This window comes from Oryzias latipes, chromosome 19 (assembly GCF_053564925.1).
Source record: "Oryzias latipes strain Hd-rR chromosome 19, Olatipes_Hd-rR_3.1".
Lineage (NCBI taxonomy): Eukaryota > Metazoa > Chordata > Actinopteri > Beloniformes > Adrianichthyidae > Oryzias > Oryzias latipes.
The window spans coordinates 18485092-18508783 of record NC_136255.1 but is presented as its reverse complement, the minus strand read 5'-3'; the positions used below and the strand labels follow the sequence as shown (position 1 = coordinate 18508783).

Below are 23692 nucleotides of genomic sequence, written 5' to 3'. Positions count from 1 at the left end.
CGATAAAATGGCAAGAAAATATTTCAAAAAAGAAAACTTGTCTAATGACAGTGTTTGGGTGATGTAGTACGTGTACCCAACCAGCAGGTGGAGCTGGTGGGTGGACAAACAAACGTGTGTGTATAAAAGCTTCGTTTTCTGTAAAGGTAAAGAAATCTTTATGTATGCAATTTAAAGCAAACTTAAAACAGGAAACCATGGACTAAAAAACACAAAAAAGTGAGGAACCAATAGACAATTTATTTTATACTCTTTATTTGACTGCTTACTTTTTCTTTTTTACAATGACATATTTCCCCAGTAATAATTAAGACCATTTTGTGAAGCTTTAAAAATAATATACAGCCGTACCCAATACTGATATAACTTATACATTTCTCTGAAAATAGGATTTTTTTTCCTTTTCATTATTTTCCTCTTTCCCTCCAGGTTAATTAATGGCAAGCCACGCACTACTCCAGTAGTGATGTTTGTGCCTTGAGCAATCTTTCTTTGGACACTGGAAGTTAGTGACAGGGAAAAATAAATAAAATTAAAGTCCAGAATACATAGTTACAGTTCAGCTTTCTTAGTTATAATTTAACAAACCGAGAGTCAGAGCGTTATCCAAGGTCCGTTCTCAGGAAAGTTCAGAGGCAAAGTTTGAGACACAGAGGCACAGTGTTTCGACTATCAGGCCAGTTTTCTACGTTTTCCATCACTGGAAGCTTAAAGTGTGCTGCTTATAATAACCAAAAAGATGTACTTAAAGGGTTTCTTAAAAGTGTTCTCAGTAGTCTTTTAATAATGATTATGCTGTTTTTTAGCCAAAATTGTAATCTTTGGTGATATTCCCACTAATTTCAACCGTCTATTTGTGGTCATTTGAATATAGGATTCTCATATGGAGAAAGGGCATCATCTTCAAATCTCCAATATTTTGTTCGCTGAAAGGTTTAACTGTCAAATATCATGTTGCAGGCCTTATTTGTCATCAATTGAATCAAAAATATAGAAACAAAAGTTAGGCTGTAAGGACATTTTCCGTATCTATAGTCATGACACAGACATAAGGAATAAATCTGCAGAGAAAGCCTCTTGTCCTACAAGAAAGCTGAACTAAGCAACCCTAGCATGAGGTTTAAAGGTGTCACATTGACATTATGAGTTCGCACATCTCGTTCATTTGTCAGTTAAAACGGACTTCCAACAACCAAAGAAGTGCACTAAGAAACGTGTCCGACTAAAATCCAGGAAGACAACAGTAGAAACTGCAGATTCTGCCAAATCTGAACCATAACCTTGGAGGTTACAGCAACATCAGCATTATGAGGAGAGTACTGACTTCAGCAAATGACAATTCTGCCTGTGACATTCAATGTTTGTTTGTTTTATTCACACCGGCAACTCACCCACAGACCATATCATCCCCCTTTAAATAGATTCCTCGTTCCGATATGACAGGTGTTGATAAATCTCCCTTTGTGACTTCAAAAGTTGGACAAACAAATCTCCAGCACAACAAAATCAGAGTGTGAGACTTGCCTAATAAATATCTATGATTCCAAATGATAGCCAAACCCTGGCTGGTCCTGTACACGCTACATGCTAGTGAAGAATACAGGCAGACGTGTCTGCGTAAGAAAAAGAAATCCTCTTTTCTCCCTATAAAAATACCTAGAATCTAGAATGTGTGTAGAAAAAGTTCACATGTACAAGTCATTTACATCCAAGGCCATTTTTCCATGGAGTGGCAGGTGAAGAAGAACAGTGAAATAGAGGTGGAAAAATTAGATGTAGCACATGGGTGCAGAATGCCATGCTTTTCTGGAAATAAACTCCCCGACTTTGACTGAAACATCCAAGAAGTTCCAAAAAAAAATACGTCCAATATCCAGGTGAACATCCAAAGGAAATTTCTGTACAGTACCGATAAGTCCAAGAAAAACAGAAACAGTTCACAGATTTTTGTTTCATCTCTCTCCATGAATGTCCTTCTTGTCCGGCTTTATTGCTACCAGTTCATCCATTCCTTTAACTGGTTTAAAAAAATAAAACATGAACATAGGAACTAAATATTTTCCAAACATAACAGCAGGTTACCTTAACTTTAGTATTTCTTTAAAAGGAATCTACTGTCCATTTTAGGTTCTTCGACGTAGTGATACAGCCAGCAATAAATGATCTTTGATTCTATACATTTTTTAAGCCAACAGAATCAGTTCAATCGAAATATAGTGCAAAATACAAACATCTGATTCGTTACACGCAAGTCCTCAAATATTTTCAGACTTGATATTTTTCCAAGTTTGCTTGAAAAACAAAAACAAAAGGTTCCCTTTTCACTCAGCAAGAGAACACTGGCAACAGGTGAGCTGTACTTACAAAAATAAAACTACAACTTCCAGGATCACTCATGTCAGTTTCCCTTCAAGTTTAATGCAAGTGTCTGGAGAGTTAAGGAGCGAGTCGATGTTAGCGGGTTCATTTTCTGTCAGACATTACCCAGTCTAATGAGACTCACCGGAAATGTAGTGCATTTCCAGCTCACCTGAGCTCCAGGACCCTGTTTCATTGTAAAAATTACCCAAAAAGCATAACAAAATGTCGTAAAGAAACGCCTCCTTCATTTGTAACCTTCCAAGAACGCCGGTGTCATTCTTTCCCCACTTCTAAAGCTTGCTCAAAACAATAAGAGTGCAAAGAGGGGAATGTCAAACACCACACACATTCACAAGGCCAGCAGAAATGTCCCTCATTGCGTTTACTGGAATGACAGTTTAAGTGGGTTCAAAGGTTAGAACACAGGCAGAGCCTGGTTAGCAGCACGGCACGCTTTCAACGTATTCACGACAAACCGCTCTCAGCTTCGGATCAGCTTCATACGGCTTGAAATTAAAGTAGAGTGGGGGCCGGTTTGACCCGTCATAAAGACCATTTAAATCCCAGTGTAGACAGAACTGCGTCCTCTGTGTACCGAGTTGATCCATTTTTACACCGTTTTTGGAAAAAAATAATAAATGGGCCAAATAATATTAACCACCAACACACTCGCTCAATAGGGGAGACTCTGGTCCCTCGAGCCAAAACGAACGGAAGTCACCAGAACCAAAGTGCTTTAAGGAGGGCAAACGTACAAATACACAGAAAAATAAAGCTTATTTCTTCCCAACAGACACGCACTTCTTAGAAATCTATAAATCTTCATTTTAGACAGGAGATGGGTGCGATTACTGCATTTAGTCTCTTCAGTGATGCGGATGTGTGATTGTTTCTACATCCTCTTGTTTCTTCTTGCCGTGTCCCCAGGATATGCTCTGAACAGCCAATGGAATCATTGCAAAGGGCCCTTTGGCTGCATATCATTTATTTGACCTCCAGGATGGAAGGGTTGCACTCCATGATGGCAACGATGATTTTGTCAATGTAGTCCTGCAGTCTGTAGTTGATCTCTTCTTGTTTGTGAACGGTTTCCATCAGCTAAGAAACAGAAAGAGCAGAAGTCAGTGAGGACATGGTGGGGACTGCGCTGGATGGATCTGTTTTGGTTTTGTACCTCCACGCGAGAGACGGAGTTAATCTCCGCTGCCAGAGAGTCCGAAAATGAAGCCGACATTAAGTTTTTGGCTCCCTGGATGCTCAAGTTGATAATCTGTCCGTTCAACTCGTCATTTTGCTCCTTCAGGGTGCGGTTGTCCTGAAACAGAGGAGTTAAATAGTTAGACATGAGAACGTAGTGACCCGATAAACTGAAAGTGTGCTTGTTACCTGTTTGAGCCGTTTGATCTCCTGCTCCAGCTCGGCTTCACGTGTGCGCGTCTGATACTCCTGCAGCCCTGCCCCCGGGGTTCGGCCCCTCTTTGCTTCAGCCTCCAGCTTGTAAAGCTGCAGGTGCTCCAGCTGTTTACGCAGGTCTTCAATAAGCTGAACAAAGATTTGGAATAAAGTGTTAACAGGCGTGATTAAAAGTTCTTTTGGGTTTGAGACTGACAAAAAATGGCCTCACTTCTTGAGTGCTCTCCTTCTCTTTCTGGTTTTGGTGGCGCTCGTGACTGAGCTTGTCAGCCATCTTCCTGCGAGCCTCCGTCTCCTCCTCCAGTCTCTGTGACATAACCTCAGCTTCGTCGTGAAGTTTTCTCTTCTCCTATAAGTAAAAGGAAAACACCAGCGGCGTATTTGGATGACAGGAACTAAGGAAATGACGAAGACAAAGCTTTGATAAAGTTGCTTTTACCTCCTCTAATCTCTCTATGTTTGCTCGGAGACAAGGAACACACGACCTCAGCTCACTGTTCTCTTCATCCAGCTGCTGCAGCCTGAGAAAAAAAACCCACAGATCCTTCACATGTGGACAAAAAATACAGCAACAAAAAGACAAATCTGCCCCTCCCTTAAGAAAAGCATTGAAATGGAAGATTAATGACAGTTCATGACTAGAGTAGTATCTGCTTGGAGAGAAATGTTCTCACCTGGCCTGCAGGTTTTCGAGCTCGAGCCCCTTTTCTCTTTCCAGCTTGCTTATTGCCTCCTTGTGGCGCCGATTCTCCTGCTGCAGCTGCTCCTCAGCGTAGACCTCCTGCTCCTTCAGTTGCTCCTCCAGCGCGTTGGCGCGATGCACCAGCTGGAGGTTCTCCTGGCGCAGCCGAGTGTGCTGCTCCCCCGACGCGTCGGACTCTTTTTCCAGCTCCGCCACCCGACGCTCCAGGAGGAGCACCTGGAGCGCAGAGAACCCATCAATGCTTCAGGGAAACCTTTCAGAAGTTATCTTCAGGTTCGACGGTTTGAGTGTGTTTTCTGAGAAGCTTTAGAAAAAGAAGTAAAGGAAAGTTCGTACCTTGTCTGTGATGTCGTTGTCAGCAAGTTCCAGGATGTCCCGTGTCAAGTCACTCATGGTATCTAGAGTCATGGAGCTGTTCTGAAGGAGGTGCCTGTGTGGGTGGAGCAATACGAAAATGCATTTTTTTTTAAATAGTAAAAGTAAAATCACTCACAGATTGTTATTCAGGTGCTGATTCATGCAGGATTCTTTTGCAGTTAGATCTTTTATAATGAAAGCAGAGATACTCTTTTGAGGTTTTTTTTTTTTTGCTTACCGCGCCACTTTCTTGCTGGACAGCCTCTTACCCGAACTGGAGAAGGAGAGACAGAACAACAGGAAAAATGGTCAGGAAGAGAAAAGTATAGAGGAAAGACCCGATCTGCTGATAGTGTCATAATCACCCTTCTCATTCGTCTGCCTAACAGTAAAAATGAGCATAAGTATTTAAACAAAACGTTCCAGTTGATCAAGTCCTGGAATCTAGTAACACACACAAACACAGCAATCTAAAAACACACACAGTATGTAACAAAAACACAGATGTTGATAGACCTGTGAAAGTATTAAAAAACCCTCAAAACATAAATCCAAAGATGATTATGGCCACTAACTTGTATTAAAATGGATTCAAACAGTAATGTTCAAAGGATGCGAGCCAACACTTTCCATAGTATAGTATAATCCTGGATTAGCAAATCTGTAATAACTGATGCTTGTTCTCTAAAATGTGTCCACAGCTAAAAGAGGGAAATCTACAGTTTTATAAAAATGAAACTTCACTACATGAGGCCCTAAAAGACTAAATCAAACACTTCCTTAAAAAGCTTTTGATATTTAAATCCTTTTTAATCAATTCTATGATGCAAATAAAACTATGACACCTATTTACAAGCAAAAGGAAAATAGATACTATCAAAACAAAACACAGGAATATGAATCAAAACGGTAACATAGCAACCAAAAACAAGGAAGGGAAGATATGAAGGAGTTGTGAGAAAACAAAAAGAGTTGGAGGGGAAAAAGCAGCAGAGCTTAATGTGTGTGCAAGCGGGTTCTATTAAAAGAAAGCATGATGTTTCTAGTCCCACACAGCATGCACACACTGGGAGAACATGCTCACTGACTCACAGCACTCAGAAACCAGAGGAGGTCGTGGGTGATGTGTTACCTAGTCATCTCTAGGAAATTGAGACGGGTGGAGAGGTCCTCGAGACGACTTATTTGTTTGTGACACTGGCTACAGAAAAAATCCAGTGCCTCCTCCCTGAGGAAGCTCTGGAAGCAGTCAGGGAGAGAAGCAGGTGCACTGGAGAGAGGAAACAGGGAGGAAGAGGAGGAAGGAGGAAGTGGTGAGTGACAAACAAGGCAGGAGGTGCACTTTGGTTGGACAGGACGCCTCCGTGGTGCAGGAGGTTTTAGTGAAAGGAAGAAGTGAAAGTGTGAGCTCTGGAGGAGGACGGTGAGGCGGGACAGACCGCACTTGGGCTGTGATTGACAGCAAGAAGAGCTCAAACGTTACTGTACCTAAAAAAGAATGGACCTTTACGTTATTTCAAGCTGGTTGTGAGTATTTTCCAACCTCACTTTCATGAGCTGACACTTTAGTCGGAGTTAAGCAACAAACTGTTCATGTCAGCAGGGAGAGACAGAGCCACCTCATGTGTTCTCACCGTTCTCTTAAAGCTGCATGAAGGAAGTCTTTGTTACAAAATACCATGAGTAACTAAGCAGCGCATGTACTCGGTGTGGTGATAAACACATCCGTGTGTGTGTGTGGGGGGGGGGGGGGGCAGCAGTGCTTCAGGACTGGCAACAACAAAAAAAAACAGTGACGTTTTCACACCGAGTGGGTGAAATCTGTGGGATGCTGTTTTCATTTGCAGGATTTTGCAGCAGATTCTGCATGGTGTCTGGAGGATCATCTTCTATATATACATATATATATACATATATAATATATATACAAGTGATAAAATAGTATAAAACTCATTAATTTGAGGCTAAAAGTTGCTTAACATCCACATCTATGTTTTTGCTGTTTAAAACAATGGGAGAGCACTAAACAAAATTATTTAATATCTAAGAATTTTTCGCTCAGCTCTGATGTTATTAGCTTGAGCTAAACAAATGGAATTAGCAGTGAAGCTTTCCTTCAAAGTGGTGGCTGAAACAGAGCGATTAGCCACAATCCAGCTTATTTCCATGCTGACACTGGGTCACACAAGCTAGACAGTTAGCTGTTAAGAGCTTCCTGGCAGGGCAAATCACGTAAATATCACCCAAGCGAGAATTACACATTATCCAGCTTAGAGACTGGGGGGAAGAGGAGGGGCAAATGGCTGCTAGAAGAAAAGCTAGAAAAAGAGCTTAACAGTCACAGTTAAATGCCATTATAGCTGGGGAGATTCATATTCATCTAAAATAGCTGGAATTTACAGTCACATAAGGAGCATCTATAGTGAGCTTGTGCTAAAACAATCTGTTTTAGGAGAATCCACTTCCATCCACTACAATCTGTTGAAGGATATTTGAAAACACATGTTCCCTTGAAGTCATTAACTGAAACTCAGAAGTTCATATAAAAAAAGGACAACTAGCTGCTGCAAAGACTAAAAACAACGTTGTTTTTTTTGCATTTCATTTTGTCCATGGCGTTAAAAGAAGGCAAAGTGGAGGGAAGAACATTCTCAGACAAGTCTTATCAATTCCTGAACTCTTTATTTTTTGTAAAAATCCTTTCCTCTCTGAGAAGGCAAGACAAAACACCCGAGGCCAGTAGGCAAAGGTAAGGATGTGACAGTGACTTTATTGTATCAGAACCCCTAAACTAAACATCTAAAAATTATATAGAAAAGGTTGCTGCATATAGAAGAACTTTTGGAAAATGTAAATAAACCTCCCATTGGGGGAAGTATTGTAGAATAGAACAGGATATAGTCTTGTGTTTGTTTTTACACTGGCCAATGTGGGGGCCACGTTTCAACTGGTAAAGTTTTTGTCAGTTAACTAGTCTTTGTGATGGAGGGTGGATGGTATAACATTTAGAATAATCTGACTTTAGCTTGACTGGTGTGTGTAATGAGTTCCAACCTGGGAGAGAGGACGGATGATCCATCGACCTGGACAGGGGGCTCTGACAGAGGGGAGTCCAAATGCACCACGGAGTCTTCCTCGTTGCTTTCCGGCAGCTCCGAATTATTACTCTCCCCAAAGTCCTCAAAGTGCTCCTCCTCCCCACCAATGACCGTTACCAGAGAGGTATTGTGGAGGTCAGAGTTCATGGAAAACCTGAAGGACATGTGTGATTGTGTTACCTACATATGATGACCATGTAAGATTAAAGAAACAGTTTAGACCACATGATAAACTTAGTTAGAGAACATTAAACTTTTATGACAAAAGCTCAAAGCAGAGTAGATAACCCTAAATCCCAAATGAAGAGTAGTAATCTTTTCCCTGGAAAACCAACAATCTGGACAGACTTCATTAATTGTCTTCAAAGGTAATCTGCTAATTCACATTAATCCCAAAGGCTGCCTTGGCTAAAACAAAATACCACCAAGCAGCAACATGTAACAAGATCTTTTGATAACGTTTGAGGTCAAATTAAAAAAGCAGAAATATACATGCAGGGAGGGTAAACTATCCTACAAGGCTATATTTCTTTTGAATGAATTTAATTATGTTTTTAATTTTTTTTTAACATAAATATGAATAACAACCAAGCAAGAAAAAAAAAGAAATACAAGTATCACCATATCAACCTAAAGACGAGTACATTTTAAGATAATTTCACTGAAGAAATGTGAAGATCTTTAAAGTAAACTTAAGAAGTGACATATGTTTCTTTAAAAGGGCTATTTTATCCCCACACAAAGGAAAAAGTTGAAAAAAAGGGACCGTTTCCTTTTTGGATGAGTCACGCAGGATAAGGATTCCCAAATAAGCAAAAAATGTGCTTTTTTAGCATTTGATAACATAAGGAGCATTGTGTTTCTAAGATGAGCAATACCATCAAGTTATCTGTTGCTGTATAATCTGAAGTAAAAAAAAAAAAAAAAGCCAGGATACTGTAATAATAACATTAAAAAAAACACTCAAATAAAGAGAAATGTTGCAGGGTGTTTGTAAAGTAAAATGTCAGTATTTAAGACACTTACCCTTTCATCATTCTCTTACAGTTTGGGCCCATATTTAAGTCCCTGAAATTTAGGGACGGTGATGATCGAGAACGCATCTTTAAGCGTCCTCCACTGCCCTGGCGTGAAAGCCTCGGGGCAACTGGAGTTAAAACTCCTGACAACCAGAGCGGAATCCTGAAGTTTCACAGGTTGCCCCAGATAAAGACAAAACCACAACTCTCCAGCTTGGAGAAAATCGAAATAGGCAGAACGTTCAAAAAGCAGCCACATCAACTCTCAATAAACTGAAAATCTCCAAAGCAACATGGCCGATAACCACCACCCGAAAAGACTTAAAGCCCCACTAGCGGACGGTTGACTGTGAGTGGCTTAATCAGATTGGAGACTAAGCAACAACCAACAGGCTTTCCTGCTGACTGTCCAAGGCCCATATGTGTGTGGGGGACACCGGGGTAGGACAGAGGAGGGAGGGGGGAACTAATCCTGTTATATTCTTAATCCTGAGATCAGTTTGTACATACTCGTATTCTTAATACCTCTTTGATGCAACCATAAGCACAGCCATCCAAGGCTGTGTGACACAACTTCAATTAAAAATTCTCCACTTTGCCTCAGTTAAGAGTTAAAATATCTATTGCACATTTAGGTAGTGAGGTTCAAATCAGCAGAAGACTTTTAGCAGGGTGAGTTTTCTAAAAGTAAAAAAAAAGAAAAAAAAAGGAAAACAAATAGGAAAAAAAAACCCACACTTCCTGGAATTCAAGGCTCACACATGCAAGAGGAAGTCCAAACACATCCATGTCAAGAGGAGCCTTCCAATCTGTCATCAAGTTGAAAAGACAGGTCACACAGTCAGCAGAGGCAGCAAATGAGCTGCACTTCCTTATTTCTGTTTGCCCTCAAGATTAAACCAACACAACTCATGACCAGACATTCACTTAGTGGCAACCAATAGACAAAAGTCTACTTTAGTGTTACATATTGGTAGCTATGTTTGATCATAACCACTCCAGGTAGATAACTTTAAAAAAAATACAAAAACAAACATTTAATAATATATTTTGCACCATCTGCTATGCTAATGGGTTGAACATGTGTCAAAAAAGATCCATGATTATGATTGTGTGCAAAGAAAATATAATAACATCCAATAAACTTTGACAAAAACACTAGAAGCAGATTCAAACTGTTGTGACTCATTGTCAACATTAAAGCTTCTGCCAGAGCCTGAGTAAATAAATGCCATGAGCTCACCTTCTTTCTCCTTCAGTTAAAAACTAAGTTTATTGGGATTAATTTATAATAAAATTATTTTACCTAAAGATGAAATGCAAACTCCTTTACCTCTATTAGCAGATTTGTAATTTATCCATTAAAAAAAAACACAAACATGCAACCTTTAACATGTTTCACTGACTTTCCACACACGGGTGTACGAGGAATTAAAGGTATTAAGTCAATATCACTGTGGCAGTCGACTGCCTCCATTTAATCTGCCTAGTGACCCAAATAGAACTAAAGTGATCTAGTGTTGGACGCGCAGACTCAGAACCATGTGATCAGAGTGAAAGGTCAAAGGAGGAAAGCTGATGCTCTATCTGTTCTGTACAAAATCAGCGTTTGACGGCAATGAAACGGTTTTAAAGTGCTAATTGGATTCACAGCAAGCCCAATAAAATGCAAAGTCTCAAACCAGCAGTTAAAAAGGCAGTATACAGTTATCCAAGCATATGAGTGCAAGGTAATCACTAAGACACACATTGCTGAATTCAAATGTGCACCCACCCATTTCCTCCATCTTCAGGATCATGTAGAGTGGCCTCAATCCCGCTATCCGTCTCCACATCCTCGTGCATCTCGGGGGGTACAAGGGCTCCCGTGTCCTCATCAGTGAAGGTCTCACACTCACTGTACGTGCTCTCGGAGCCCAGGTATGCGCTGTCTGTTACCTCATTCTGCTACATTCAGAGAAAATCAAGAACAACAACATGACATTTAACTTTTTAAAACAAGTATACATTCATGAAAGTCAGAGTAATTTAAAAACCTAGCAACAGATTTATGAGCACAGCATAAAAAACACTAACAACACTAAACACACAGATCTTTTGTGGCTTAATTAAAATTATGACTCCGAAAAGCAAACTCCACTTCAACAATACAAAGAATTTATAGTATAATCCTCCACATTTATGTCAAACAAGACATTTTTAGACATTATGTTGCATTTTGGATTATAATATTTGAACCAAAAGCTCAAATAAACTAGGCCAACACCTTTACAAAAAACAAATACAGAATGTTTTAAATTGTTTACTGTCTTATAAGATCAAATCCAGTAATTAGAGATGCATCATCATGTCTCAATGCTGGAAATCAGTTAAGACTAAAGAGCCACGATTAAAGCATTAACATACCAGTTTCAGTGAAGTGTCAGAGGAATTGGGACCCAGATGGATATCAACCATTTCCAAAACCATTCTTCCTATCCGCTTTCACTTAGAAGAAAGCCATCCTTCCATTAAAGCCCACTAATAACTTCTCAGAGGCAGAGAGTGCGTTGAAAATATCTGAAAGTGCTTTTGCTCCTCATTTAGCGCCATTGGGTAGTCAGAGGGGTGGAGACAGACAAAGTCCAAAGACCAATGCAAGTCAAATGTAAGGCTAAATCAGCTCCTACTGGTGCTCAGACGTAAGCGAACACCCCACACACTCAGCTGAACAAGTGTTCAATCGTTCCTGCTGCTTTACTTCCTGCCTCAGTGTCTGAGCAGAAATCATTATATCGCATTCTACACGCTCACTGCTGTGCAGTGTGACTGAAGACAATACATCCAAACAACCCCTTTTAAATGTCTGAGTCCTTGCCAACAGAAAACTAACACGTGCACTTGAACCCCAACTTGTTTTGCACAAAAAACACTTTAGATACGAGGAAATTACGCACTTCTTATGTCATTTGCATTTAGAAACAAGAAGCATGTTAGCAGAAATAGTCCAAGGAAAAATTTGGCAGATGGGGCGGTGCAGTTCTGTTGAACACCTTCACCTTGCCTGTTTTGAAAGCAAACAGGGCCAGAACAGCAAAGCCATTGAGAGAGGGGAACCTTTTTCTGCCAGAAACTCGAGGAAAAAAACAAGACCAGAGACACAGGTGTGGCGTCTACTTCAAATATGTGCAAGCTTCCCCAAAACCAAGCTCAAAGTTTATGTTATAGTAAACAGCAAGCACAGCAGCTAGACCATTTGATGTTGACTTTGCATTATATATACAAGTAATTTTGATTATTTAGGTCTCAAGTAATTTATTACACAATCCGAAGTATTTACCATCATGAAATTAAAAAAATAATTAAATTAAAATTAATACTGATATTTTGTATTTTAAAAATGCTTTCAAACAGGCTTTATATCTAATAGACTGAAATCCAAAAGGCAGTTTAGATGGATAACCAGGAATCCTTGGTCCAACAGCATCAATCTGCACTTTCTAACCATAGCAAAAGGTGGCGCTGACACGATGCAATCCAAAACTGCAGAAAGAATCCCCGTCCAGCAACACCCAAAGGTTAAACAATGGCACAAACATTTCTATCTTGCAGAGGCCAGCAAAGAGTGGTGGTTAAATATACAAGCAGTGAGCACACGAGGAAACAGGAATTCCAGATATGCCAGCCACAACTGTAAAAACACTCAAAATTCAGAAGCTTATGCACATTCCAGCCAGTTTAACGTTTGTCAAGGACTACGGAAAATCCTCTCCTGCCAGATGTTTTACGGTGTCAGCCAAACCGATGTGTTCAGACTGAGCGTTCACAGAGCGGTAATCATAGCTCTTAGGAGGAAGACTGAGAGTGCACATCGAGTTCAGCCTGCGGCCTTCACACTGTTCTGCTGTATGTACCCAAAGGGAGCAGGGAGTACAAACAACTGGACACAAGCAGAGAGCCTAAGCCTCCTGTTTTGACGCCTTACCTCATCGTACTCCTCCTGACAGCCAACAGCTCCATCCCCTGGACTGTAGTTTACACTGTAGAGCTGGGTTTCTGGGCCTGAAGATATGACAACAACAACAACAAAAAAGACAGGTTTATTGTGTACAGAATAACCAGCCTAGCAGTAAAATGACACTCAACAAACACAAGACTGCTATTAAAGGTACAAATGGCAGTGTGCAAACAGGTGGCTGATATGCAGACTTTACAGAGATAAGCTGACTCAGCAAACACTGCACACAACAGAAGGGAAACTCATTTTCAGGTTTTCACAAACTCCGACTCAAATGCACACTTAAAATTCACATACATGTTAGAATATACGATTTCCACATGTGTATTGAATAGAACAACATGCAAACATTCATCTATGCATAAAAAAACTGTTGGGAACATTAGAGCATTTAATTTAAAGTCCCACTCCAATCATCTTTTTAAGTTTTGTAAAAGTGTTCCCAGTGGGTTTTTTTTAGACTAAATCCAAAAATCTGTGTCATTTTCTAGGACATAGTTTCTGCAGAGCAACAGGAGTTCATTAGAAAATCGCCTCCAAGTTGTGAGTGGGACTGTTGCAATAGAGTAAGCCCTCCCTCATATCCCATCATCCCTTTGTATACACTCTCTCCCGCTAGCTTAAAGCCCCTCATACCCCAACCACACATTGCCAGTACAAGAAAAATGGCGAGAAATATTGGATCTATCGAAGCTCAGACATGGAAAACGAACAAGTACATGGAAAACGAACAAGTACATGGATATATTTGTCTGCAAGTAGACAAATGGATCAGAATGGAGTGGAGCAGGGAGCTTGTGGCTCTGTGATTATATATATATATTATATGTCCTCCATTATTAGAAAAATGCTACCAGTACGTGCTTAAAACAAAAATTGATTTTCATTGGAGTGGGTCTTAAAGAAAAAAATAGCTGCAAGCCAATACACTCTCAGGAAAAAAGGTAACAATATCCTTCAAAGAGTCAGTAAAATTACGTAAGAAATCGTAAAAGAAGATGCTGGACGAGCAATACTTTCTTTTCTAATAAATGTACTATCACACAGTATTCACATGAGTCCTAACTGAGGTCATAAGACATATTTACAGTCAGTAATCAAAAATGAGGAGACAGTCCATCATAGGCAACATTTACACTCCCATTTCAAGGGAACCATAAAATCTAACAACCAGACTGAGGGCGAAGCAAAACCTATTAAACAAGGGCAAAAAAAAACAACCCATATTTATCAGCTAAGGACTGATAGTGTAAGAACCAGTAGACCGGCAGTGACACATGAGATGTACTGAAGGAGTCTGATCAGCTGCTGCTGTTTTTGTAAACAGAGCGGTGAACAGCGTTCCACTGAGAGAAAGAACACAAAGACTGTAGGAAGGACCAAGTGTTTTAATGCCCCTGGGTTTTATGTCACCCTTTGCTTTCAAGGCTCAGAAAGCTGTGAAATGGATCTTTATCCAATCGAAGGTTACCTGAGAAAAAGACTTCTGCCCCAAACGCATCTGTGCCATCTTGGCATATGACAAACTGTATTAGGGACATATTGTTTATTTCTTTACACCAGGGATTAGTATTGCAGACATCCAATAGCCACTACAGAGTGTAAGGCATTTCCAGAGCCTGCAGACACATCTTTATTAAAGGTGCATTGTTCAATGGCAAGTGGGGCAGATATTAAATAGCTAGCATAGTGAAGGGGGGGGGGGGAATGTGAGGGCAAAGTTTGTTGCTAAAACAAGATCTCAGGATGGAACAATAGACTTTGGCCTCTTCTCTCATTAGAAATGCTCACAATGATGAACCACTATTTACCCAGAGGGTGGCATGTACACAGGAATTTTGTCAACAAAGCTGCGTGACTCGCAAAGTAACAAAACACTTTTACAGAGGCAGATCTCCAACAAAAATAGATGAAATCATCAGACTTTTGTGCAAAGAGACGTCAAATATGTTACGAGTACAAGTTATTGGAACAAGACTGCGTGCCAGTAAAGGCATTTGTGTGGTTTCGCTGTGATTTTGCTTTGGATACAAATAGGACAGAAAGAGAGAAGACACTAAATAATGAATGTGAACGGGACACTGACCAAACCTCATCTCTCGAGGCCACTCCCACACAGAAACCTCACCAATCAGCAAATGCATGTGTGCACGTCAAGCTTTCCAGTGCTTGAATCATTAATGATCCAAGTAACCAGAGCTGTGTAACCTAAAAAGCCTTAGGAGGGCTTAAAAAATAGCAGTCGATAAACTGGATTGATCTGGATGTTAAACTAACTGGTTTGTCAAACATCCAGTAAATGTTGTACACATTAATCTTTCATATGACCCCATTACAGTATATGTAGAACCATCATTTCTACATCTAACCAAAGAGGATTCCTAATTTCACATCAGAATGGGTTGCATTTGTTAATAAATTTAAAGCCGTGCAACCATTCTGCATTTGGATAATATAAATAAATAAAAGTACAACTTATTAAATCATTGGAGCTAGAGGACTGTATACAAGTAAAAATCTCTTATAGCTCAGAAAACCCTTTATTACCCATTCCTATTACCCATTTTAAGTAAATTAAGATCAAGAGATAAGTAGAAACAAAAATCCAAAAAGCTCATTTCAGACTCACTTCCACTAATGGCAGAGATTCCACGGTGAAAGTCTTCAAAACTGATCACACCGAGACCGCTAGGATCCAAAAACTTGGTCAGATCCTTGACCTGAAACAAAAATAATAATACGTTTATCAAATTTTTTACAGATTTTTTTGTAACATCTTCAACCAGTTCTGGATTTAATAAACACATAAAATCGAAGCTCAAGGACAAATTGCCATCAGTTACCTTAATAGCTATAAATATCTAAAATACAGAAGAAATTAAACTGAAAAAAAACACACACAAAAAATCTCTTAAAATTCCAAGTTAATGTTTATTCAGTTTAAAATATAGTGTCCCTTGCCTTTTTTAGGTTTCAGTTTCTTATAGAACTGCACACCAGTAGCAAGAAAAATCATAATTTTTTTATATTCAAGACAGACTTTCTTATCTCACTCCAGTTGTTTCTATCAAAGGGCCCTTAAACTGCAAAAAGTCTAAGTACATTCTGATTACGGAGCAGAAAATCACTTGTAAAACATTTGTGATCCCACTAAAACAGGGCATTTTGCAGATCTCAAGAGGTTTACCGGTATTTTATGCAGAGGGAGCAATACTGACTTTATAAAGACTTTAAACATGTCTAAAGGTTGCAGTGTCTTTAAATTGTTGCACTATGGCAACATAAAGTGTGGCCAAATTGTCATAGATTGGGAGATAAAACTGCCAGGCAACACCTGTCAGAATATAGATGTTTTTTGATTTTTTTTAGAATAGACATTGAAATTTAATCTCATGGTGTTTGGTGCAGGGAAACATATCAAGAAAATGTAAAGAAAACAGGGTAATGAACCTCCAAATGAAAGACAAACATCCTACTTTCAAATAAATTACCCCTAATGCAACAGTATCATATATGCAATTACAAAAGCCAGGAAGGAACCTGAGAATACTTTGATAAAAGGTTGTGGGGCTGCATTCTTTTTGAAAATATGAGTGTTTTGCCGATGCTTTGATTCTGTGTTTCTTTTCTGCGGCTCTTATATCAGTTACACTTTAAACAACTGATCTGCTTAGCAACCCTGAGCTTTGACTCAAGAGACTAAAAGGCTCTAAAGCCTCATAACTGACTCTGACAACCATAAGGCTGATTTGGTTTAGATGAAATGAAACCAGCTGTTTTGTACTAGAACTTAGTGAGAGTGGCCAATACCACAGAATTGTGGGTAATGATTGAACCACATACCTAATCTCAAGCATATCGCCTCTAGTTTTAGATCAGAAGAGGCTGAGAAGTGTTAGGTGTCTGAACATAACGTTCAATTTTCCAGTTAGCCACAGAACATCAAGCTTATAGGAAATTATTTTGTTCCACGCCGCTTCTCAGAAACGCCATCATGGGGTGAGGTGTGAGAAGGGGAGTTAAAACCAAGGCTCTGATAACGCTTTTGAATGGCACTTCCATTCAGCAGAGAACTGTTATTACGAGACTGGAACAATTGGCTGTCATAATTTACCACGAAACAAGCCAAAAAAAGCAGTTTTGAAAAACTAATTTTTAAAAAATCCATACATTCAAGAGTTCACTTCAAAATCTTCCATGATTTCATAATAGTATATCCAATGGGAACATTTTGTGGATATTTGCCTATTATTGTGTCCAATGAGGACAATGTTTTTCTCCCTAATATTGTCCTGTATGTGTTTTGGGGGAGGCATTCTCAAAAATACATAAATAAACTTTTTTTTTTTATATCATTGTTTTGATATAAAAAATTTGTTATCTACTGTATTCTACTGTATTTGTTATCTACATTTTCCTTACCTTAGGTTTACTTCAAATATTAGCTGTAATTTTCCTCGTCCAAAAGAGTTACTACCACTTCATTTTGAGAAAAAAAAAGAAATAAATCATGCTTGATTGCTCATACTTGAGCGGTGAAACTGAAAACTTTAATGCGTCTCTGCCTTTTCCACTGCTCAGTGGAGCAGCAAAGGCACTGTGGTTTTGCTGTTTCCTTTATTTGTATGTAATCTGTGCTGGGGCACGCCTGACTGCTTTCACGTAGGCCACAGTGCAAACCCCATGAAGAAGAATACATTTTAGCAAGTCTCTCATTAAAGGGTGAAAAGGGGAGTTCTCAAAAGTTCCTAAGCAAGCAGTATTTTCACCATTGTGACTAAGGTCTTCCAGTTTTAGAATTAAGTTGGGGGGCGGTCTATATACCAGTGCTGGCTAATGTGAGAACAAAAGTAAGCGCAGGAGAGGGGATGTTTTAGGCAATGGGACATTCCATTGTGGATTAGAGGAGTAAAACATAAAAGCTGTGGGTGAGGGGGGTGTCGGCAAAAGTGCGGGCAGTGGAGTTCACTCAAAAGGGAGACGCCAGCACCATGCAGTTTTCGCTCTCTGGTATCTAAGGCTCATTTCATAGTAAAATCCATCTAAACTTAGTCAATGGCGCACTTTTATATAATGCCTTTGTAATGTAGGGTTCAGTGTCTTGCCCAAGGAAACTTCAACATATGGGCAGAATGAGCGGGAATTAAACCTCGGAGTTCCAAACCTAAATAGAAAAGTTGGAAACAGAACAAAAACAACCTGTTACCGGATTGTGGCTCATTTTCATGAGTGTTTGACAAAGACACACACAAACTGTATGTTTCTTGGTGTGATAAGATTCTCTATAATGACCAAAGTGCGTCAACATAACCAGAACAGTGTCTTCCCTTCTATCATCCTGAAATTATTCTGAAGGAAGCATTTGCATGCTTAGCGTACAAGCACCAGCAGACATTCATGCAAATACTTTGTGAATACTTTCCTAAAGTCTGATATGTTACTAAGATATTGGGAGGAGGTAAAAGATGGTGAAAATGCAAATACTCCTAGTTACAAGCTTTAGCTGTTCAAAAACCTTTGTGACTAAAAAGAGGACAATAAGAACATTTTGGAATTCTGTAGCACATTATTTGATGTTAATGCACCTTTACATGTTTTATCAGTACGCTTTTAGAAATTTCTTGTCTAATTTTGCAAATCCAACTCGTTCAGGAAGGTTTATCTACAGATAACAGCAATACAGTGTGTCTCAGCTAGGCTTATTCAAATGTAAAAGCGCCTCCATAAGAATTTCAACATGATATGAAAAGAGTCAACCATTAGAAGCCATTATAGAGACCTTGTTAGATCAGACCTGGCCTTCTCCTTGTGTCTGGATGACGACTGTAAGACTGTAAGATTCTACTGCAGGGTGCATCCATCAAATAACTTCAAAAAATGCTCAAGTATGTCTCCAGACTTTTTTTCTTTTCATTTTAAAACGTACGAAGCATTTAAAGTGTTTCAACTCTTCAATTCAAAGGAGACTCAAGTCTGATGTCTCCATTAATAGCCCCTACAATAACTGGCAAAATGGCATTTCAGTTTAGCAGTGAACTCGTGAGCAAGTGTCAAATTTTTACAGAAGCTAAATGTTAAAACACCAGTTATAGTCATTTCCAAAGTCCAAAAGAGCTTGCAGTGTCAGGCTATAAATGCTGCAGAAAAAAACAAGTGTAACTGATCTACTTGAGACCAGTGTGACAAATATTTACTCTCCTGCCCTCAAAACTGTCGCAGTAAAGAGCCGCAGTTGGATAGTAGAGTTTGTACAACGTCTAACTTAGGTAAACTTATTATGCCTCTTCCTCCGAAAATCTATTCCTGGGATCCCACCGGAACCTAAAAATGAAGAGGTACGGTGACATTGGTGGGACTAAAGGAATAAATAAACAAGTTGAACTGGTCATGCTTTTCTAATAAGTTTGAGATTTGTCATGGAACTCATTTTTTTTCTCCCACTAATCAGGTTGTCCCACAGAGTTCTGCATTTGGACCCCTACAATTTACACTCATTCAAAAGGATAAAAAGTGACTTTGAAGCACAAAAGAAAATTCCCCAGTCCTGAGAAGGGGACACAAAAAAAACATCATTATTGATTAGTCACAAAGTGTTTTAACCGTTAAACTGTTTGCTATCAAACATCAAATGTCATGTCAAATACTTTAACGCCCCTCTTTCATGAGCAGGTAGCCAACACAAGCCTCAGAGATTACTTTTAGATACAGTACTGGACCTTATCTTAAGTTTGTAGCTCACTAATGAGTTTTGCACAATTGGCATCTGTAAAATAAACAGAAACTAGCTGAATTATGAAAACAATATGTAATCTACAAAACAAAATACATAAATTGACAGAAGTACTGGGGAGGGGGGTTGAAGTGACACAATATTCAATATATTTAATTGTTAACCGAAGGTGAAGAAAAATGCCTTTGCATGGTTTAATAGTGTATACTACATCTTTTAATCATATTTTTAAGCTAAAACCCCATGTTCTGAATGCAGAACTAAACAGTTATCCGTGCTAAAACATTCAGAAGTCTTCCAATTGATGTATAACTGACAATATTATTGAATGTATTCCATATTTCTGATGCACTTTACAAATAAGGCTTCATTTCGCAGAACGTTGATACAATTCCTGTAAATATATGAACAGGAACACAAACTAGTATTTATAGAAATGAAAGTGACGTCCTTTAAATACAAAGGATGTGTGAAGTTTGTATTTCTGGCCCAATGTCAGACCACAACCCTCTAAAAAAATATATTTATTAGGTTTCAGAGGCTCAGTAAATGTCTCTTGATTGTTTTGATCAAACATAAAAGTGAACCATAGGCCCAGAACCACAGGTTGAAGGTCACAGATGATCTCAAATGATTATTATAAACGTGATAAAGTGATCAACCTTTGTTGTATGACGCAGTTTCAGGCTAAACAGAAAACCACCATTATGACACATTTTTGGTTACTTACTATAATCCCAGCATTTAAACGCTCACCAAGTGATAGATGACATGATAATCTGGGCATGGCTTTAATAGTAGGCTCAAGAGTTATTATATTTGACTGAAATATAGGAACTGTTGAAAGTAGTTCCTTAAATACTTTCTAGTTTTTAAAGAATACACACATTTGCAGTGAAAAACAGCTAATAAATATAGTAAATAATACTTTTTTTTTTAAATTACCTGTTGATAAATTTAATAGCAAAAAGAGGACTATTTGGACATTCATGTATCTTATCCATGTTTTTTGGTTGTTTTTATGTCTACAATCAACAATACAGAATGAAAATGTTACAATTGGTGGATGGATTTCAGACTGAGCTTCTTCCAGGAAGCCCTCTAATGTCATGCACAAAATCAATAATGAATGGAGAGCAAGATCGTATTACATGGAGTTTCACTCAACATCCCTTACCCAGCCATCATAAGACCAAACAAAAGTGGCTCACCTGATCAGCCCCATAGGCAGCCGCGAACTCCATAAACTCCTCAATTCGAACGAAGCCGTCTCCATCTTGATCCAAAGCATCAAAGACGTCTTTAAGTGGAGAAGCATCTTCTTCTCTCTTGTTCACAGATGAGACCATTGGCAGTGAGTCATCTTCCACCATCTTAGAGAGGGAAACTGTCACCACAGGCGGCCCACTAGTCCATTCGGCTTCAGAGGAAGAAATCTTTGTGTTCTGAGCCAAAAAGTCTAAAGAAACCTCGTTGTGAGAATGTGCATTTTCAAGTTGGTTGTTGTCTTTCAGCGTCTCGTCCTCATTCTGCTCAGTTTTTGGACTGATTGAAGCTCGGTTGTGAACAATATCCTGGGGTTCCAAATCCCAAGAGTCATCCTTGTGAGCCTCCTCAACAGTCCAGCTCAGATACAATTCTGTCGTATCTTCACCCGCATGTTCTTCTTTGACTTCCATCACAGCCTTAGGAAGGTTCTCCACAAAAATCCTCTCACTCGTGAGATTCCCATGAGTGGAGGCATCTTCAGCTGGAGGTCGTGTTAGGAAAGATGAGCTGTCTGACAGATCCAGATTAAGTATGTCATTCTCACCTTGTTGTTCTGGAAGGATTTTAACTGCAATAGTTTGTGCCACTTCTGATTCCTTTGTAGGTGTTTCTAGAGCACCTGTGCAGGCAACAGCAGGAGGGCAGAGGCTGACGTCACTCTCAAAATGTGGAACTTTTAAATCCAGCAAAGGCACAGATCCTTCAAAACCCTCCTGGGATTGGCTGATGTTGTTAAGGAGCTGGTTACTTTCAAGTAAACCTTGTGCAGCAGGGCTGCTGCTGCTTATGGGCAGATCTGTCACTTGATCAGGGAATAAACCTTTGTGACGTGTGTCAGGTGACACCATTTCCCCTGTCAGTGAGGGAGGGAGATCTTCCTGCTCCTCAAAGGACAAGTCTATAAGTTTCTCACCAAAACCCTGTGGGATCAACTCATGCGACAGCTTTTGGGTAAGACAAGGGTTTTCATCTGAGAGGAGATCCACTATCAAAAATGGATCGGTTGTGTTGATCTCTCTGTCGCAATTGGAAGCTTCAAAAGGAGAAAACGGTGCACTGAGGCTTGCTAGCTCAGCCGGTTCACCATCTGAGCCCTCGACAGTGGGGTCCTGCGTAAAAGTTGACTCCTGACAGGCCGATGTTTTCCCGATCACATCAGCAAAGTCAGGAGACAAGAACCACGACAAAGTGTAGTCAGCGATTTCCCCAAACCCCTCACCGGCTTCTCGGCAGGACAGCTCATTGAAGCGAGCAGAGCGGTGAGACGAGTCCGAATAAGTCAAGTGTCCTCCATCAAACTTTAAATCCTCAGAGGAAAAAGTGGCACCATTTATAAGGTTTCCCAGCTCTACAGGTTTATCCACAAACCTTTTTTCCTCTCCATTGAGGAGCACAGTCTCATTCTGATCACTTTTCCTGAAATCCAAACCGGTCTGGTCGCTTTTGTTTTGACAGAGCACAGCTCCATTGTCCGAGTCTAGTATTGGAAATCCCAGAGGAAAAGGCTGCTCTGACTCCCACTGTGTGTGCCCCAAAGGGCCAGACAGGACTGTGGCTTCCATTTATCCTGGCTAATCCCCCTTATAGGTTGGGGGAGGGGGGGTACATTTATATATTTTTTTTTTTTTATCTGACTGCTGTTTTTCTTATCCAGTTCTTCTTCAGCGATGATGATGCCATGTCTACGCGCGTGCCGACTAAAAAGCTGACATAATAACGGTTTAATCCATAATTTCACAATATACAACGCCAATTTAAGCAACTAGCAGAATTTAGCAGATATTGTAAAGTCAAGGACAGAAACTAAATAACGACACAGCTGTTTGTTTGATGGCGATTCACATCGTAATCTTTAGAACAACGCGGTCCTGTTAGCTTAATTTACGGCAGGTTACATTTATCAGCTCGTGTTCACTATTTGCCTTCCTGATACAGCAGATTTAGCTGAAAATATCATAAACTTTATCACATTGAATATCAGTATCATTCGCTTCCACGAGAGTTAGCAATGTTTGTCAACATTGGATCATTTTAGCCGATTATCTAATCTGGTCATTCACTCATTGACGAGCTATTAGCGGTATCTCACCCTCAACCCGTGTCCTGCTTGGAGGCAGAAATCCCCACCTTTAACTGACCAAACAGCGTTTTTTAGACTGAATTTCAGATAGCAACTAGCGCTAACTCCACCTTCGAGCATCTCCCCCCACCTCAGCCACCACTGTCTGGTGGGGGCTGCTAAGTGACTAGCAAGCAAAATTAGCCCACTAGCTAGCTAACGTATAAACGGTCCCGGTTTTCAGGTCTTGTTTAAAAACAAACCATAGCATTGCTTTAGTTCACACAGGTAAGTGATAACAAAAACGTAACCGTTTGGGTCCAATTCCGTCATTGTGCCATATCGTCGCCTATTTCCCCCCCAGCGTCAAATCCACCTGTGTCACAGCCAAGACAGGCCAAAACGAGTCAGTGAGTGACGGGCTCTTTCCTCCTCAAAATCCCGGTGTCCCCGTTTTGGTAGAATCTTCCTTCTTCGCGTCTTCGGTTCTAAATCAAAAACAACTTACTAGAATAGGACGAATATGGGGTAAAGAAAGCAAGTCCGTTATGTTGAAGAGAGTGCATCGGTGTTGACCGCGAAAGCTCTCGCATCAGCATCAGCAACGTTTCATCCTCCTCCGCCTCCCCAGCTGCATTGCTCACAACCTCTGACGTTTCACGCAGGCGTACATTCTACCCCGCAAT

General features: G+C 39.9%; 1 protein-coding gene across 4 annotated transcripts; it reads right to left on the bottom strand.

Moving 5' to 3' along the window:
• Positions 1-238: 238 nt before the first annotated feature.
• rab11fip3 (RAB11 family interacting protein 3 (class II)) lies at positions 239-23692 on the bottom strand. 4 transcript variants are annotated; one of them, XM_004080523.5, is made up of 14 exons: positions 20890-23692; positions 15578-15668; positions 12916-12992; positions 10726-10898; positions 7889-8086; positions 5967-6104; positions 5073-5108; positions 4814-4907; positions 4449-4693; positions 4214-4295; positions 3986-4123; positions 3748-3903; positions 3536-3676; positions 239-3459 (listed from the first exon to the last, which is right to left on the bottom strand). In XM_004080523.5, exons 1-14 carry the CDS (start codon positions 22507-22509, stop codon positions 3346-3348), a joined length of 3303 nt encoding a protein of 1100 aa, XP_004080571.1. In that variant the 5' UTR covers positions 22510-23692; the 3' UTR covers positions 239-3345. The 4 variants fall into 4 exon arrangements, with proteins under 4 accessions (XP_004080571.1, XP_020567840.1, XP_011486438.1 ...); XM_020712181.3 differs by having other exon boundaries at positions 10726-10895; XM_011488136.4 differs by lacking the exon at positions 5967-6104.

Coding starts and splice junctions, on each gene's coding strand:
- rab11fip3 (XM_004080523.5), bottom strand. CDS start 22,509: ATGGAAGCCACAGTCCTGTCTGGCCCTTTGGGGCACACACAGTGGGAG. Junction 15,669..20,889: donor CTGCCTATGGGGCTGATCAG/GTGAGCCACTTT, acceptor TTTTTGTTTCAG/GTCAAGGATCTGACCAAGTT. Junction 5,109..5,966: donor AATTTCCTAGAGATGACTAG/GTAACACATCAC, acceptor CTCCTTCTCCAG/TTCGGGTAAGAGGCTGTCCA.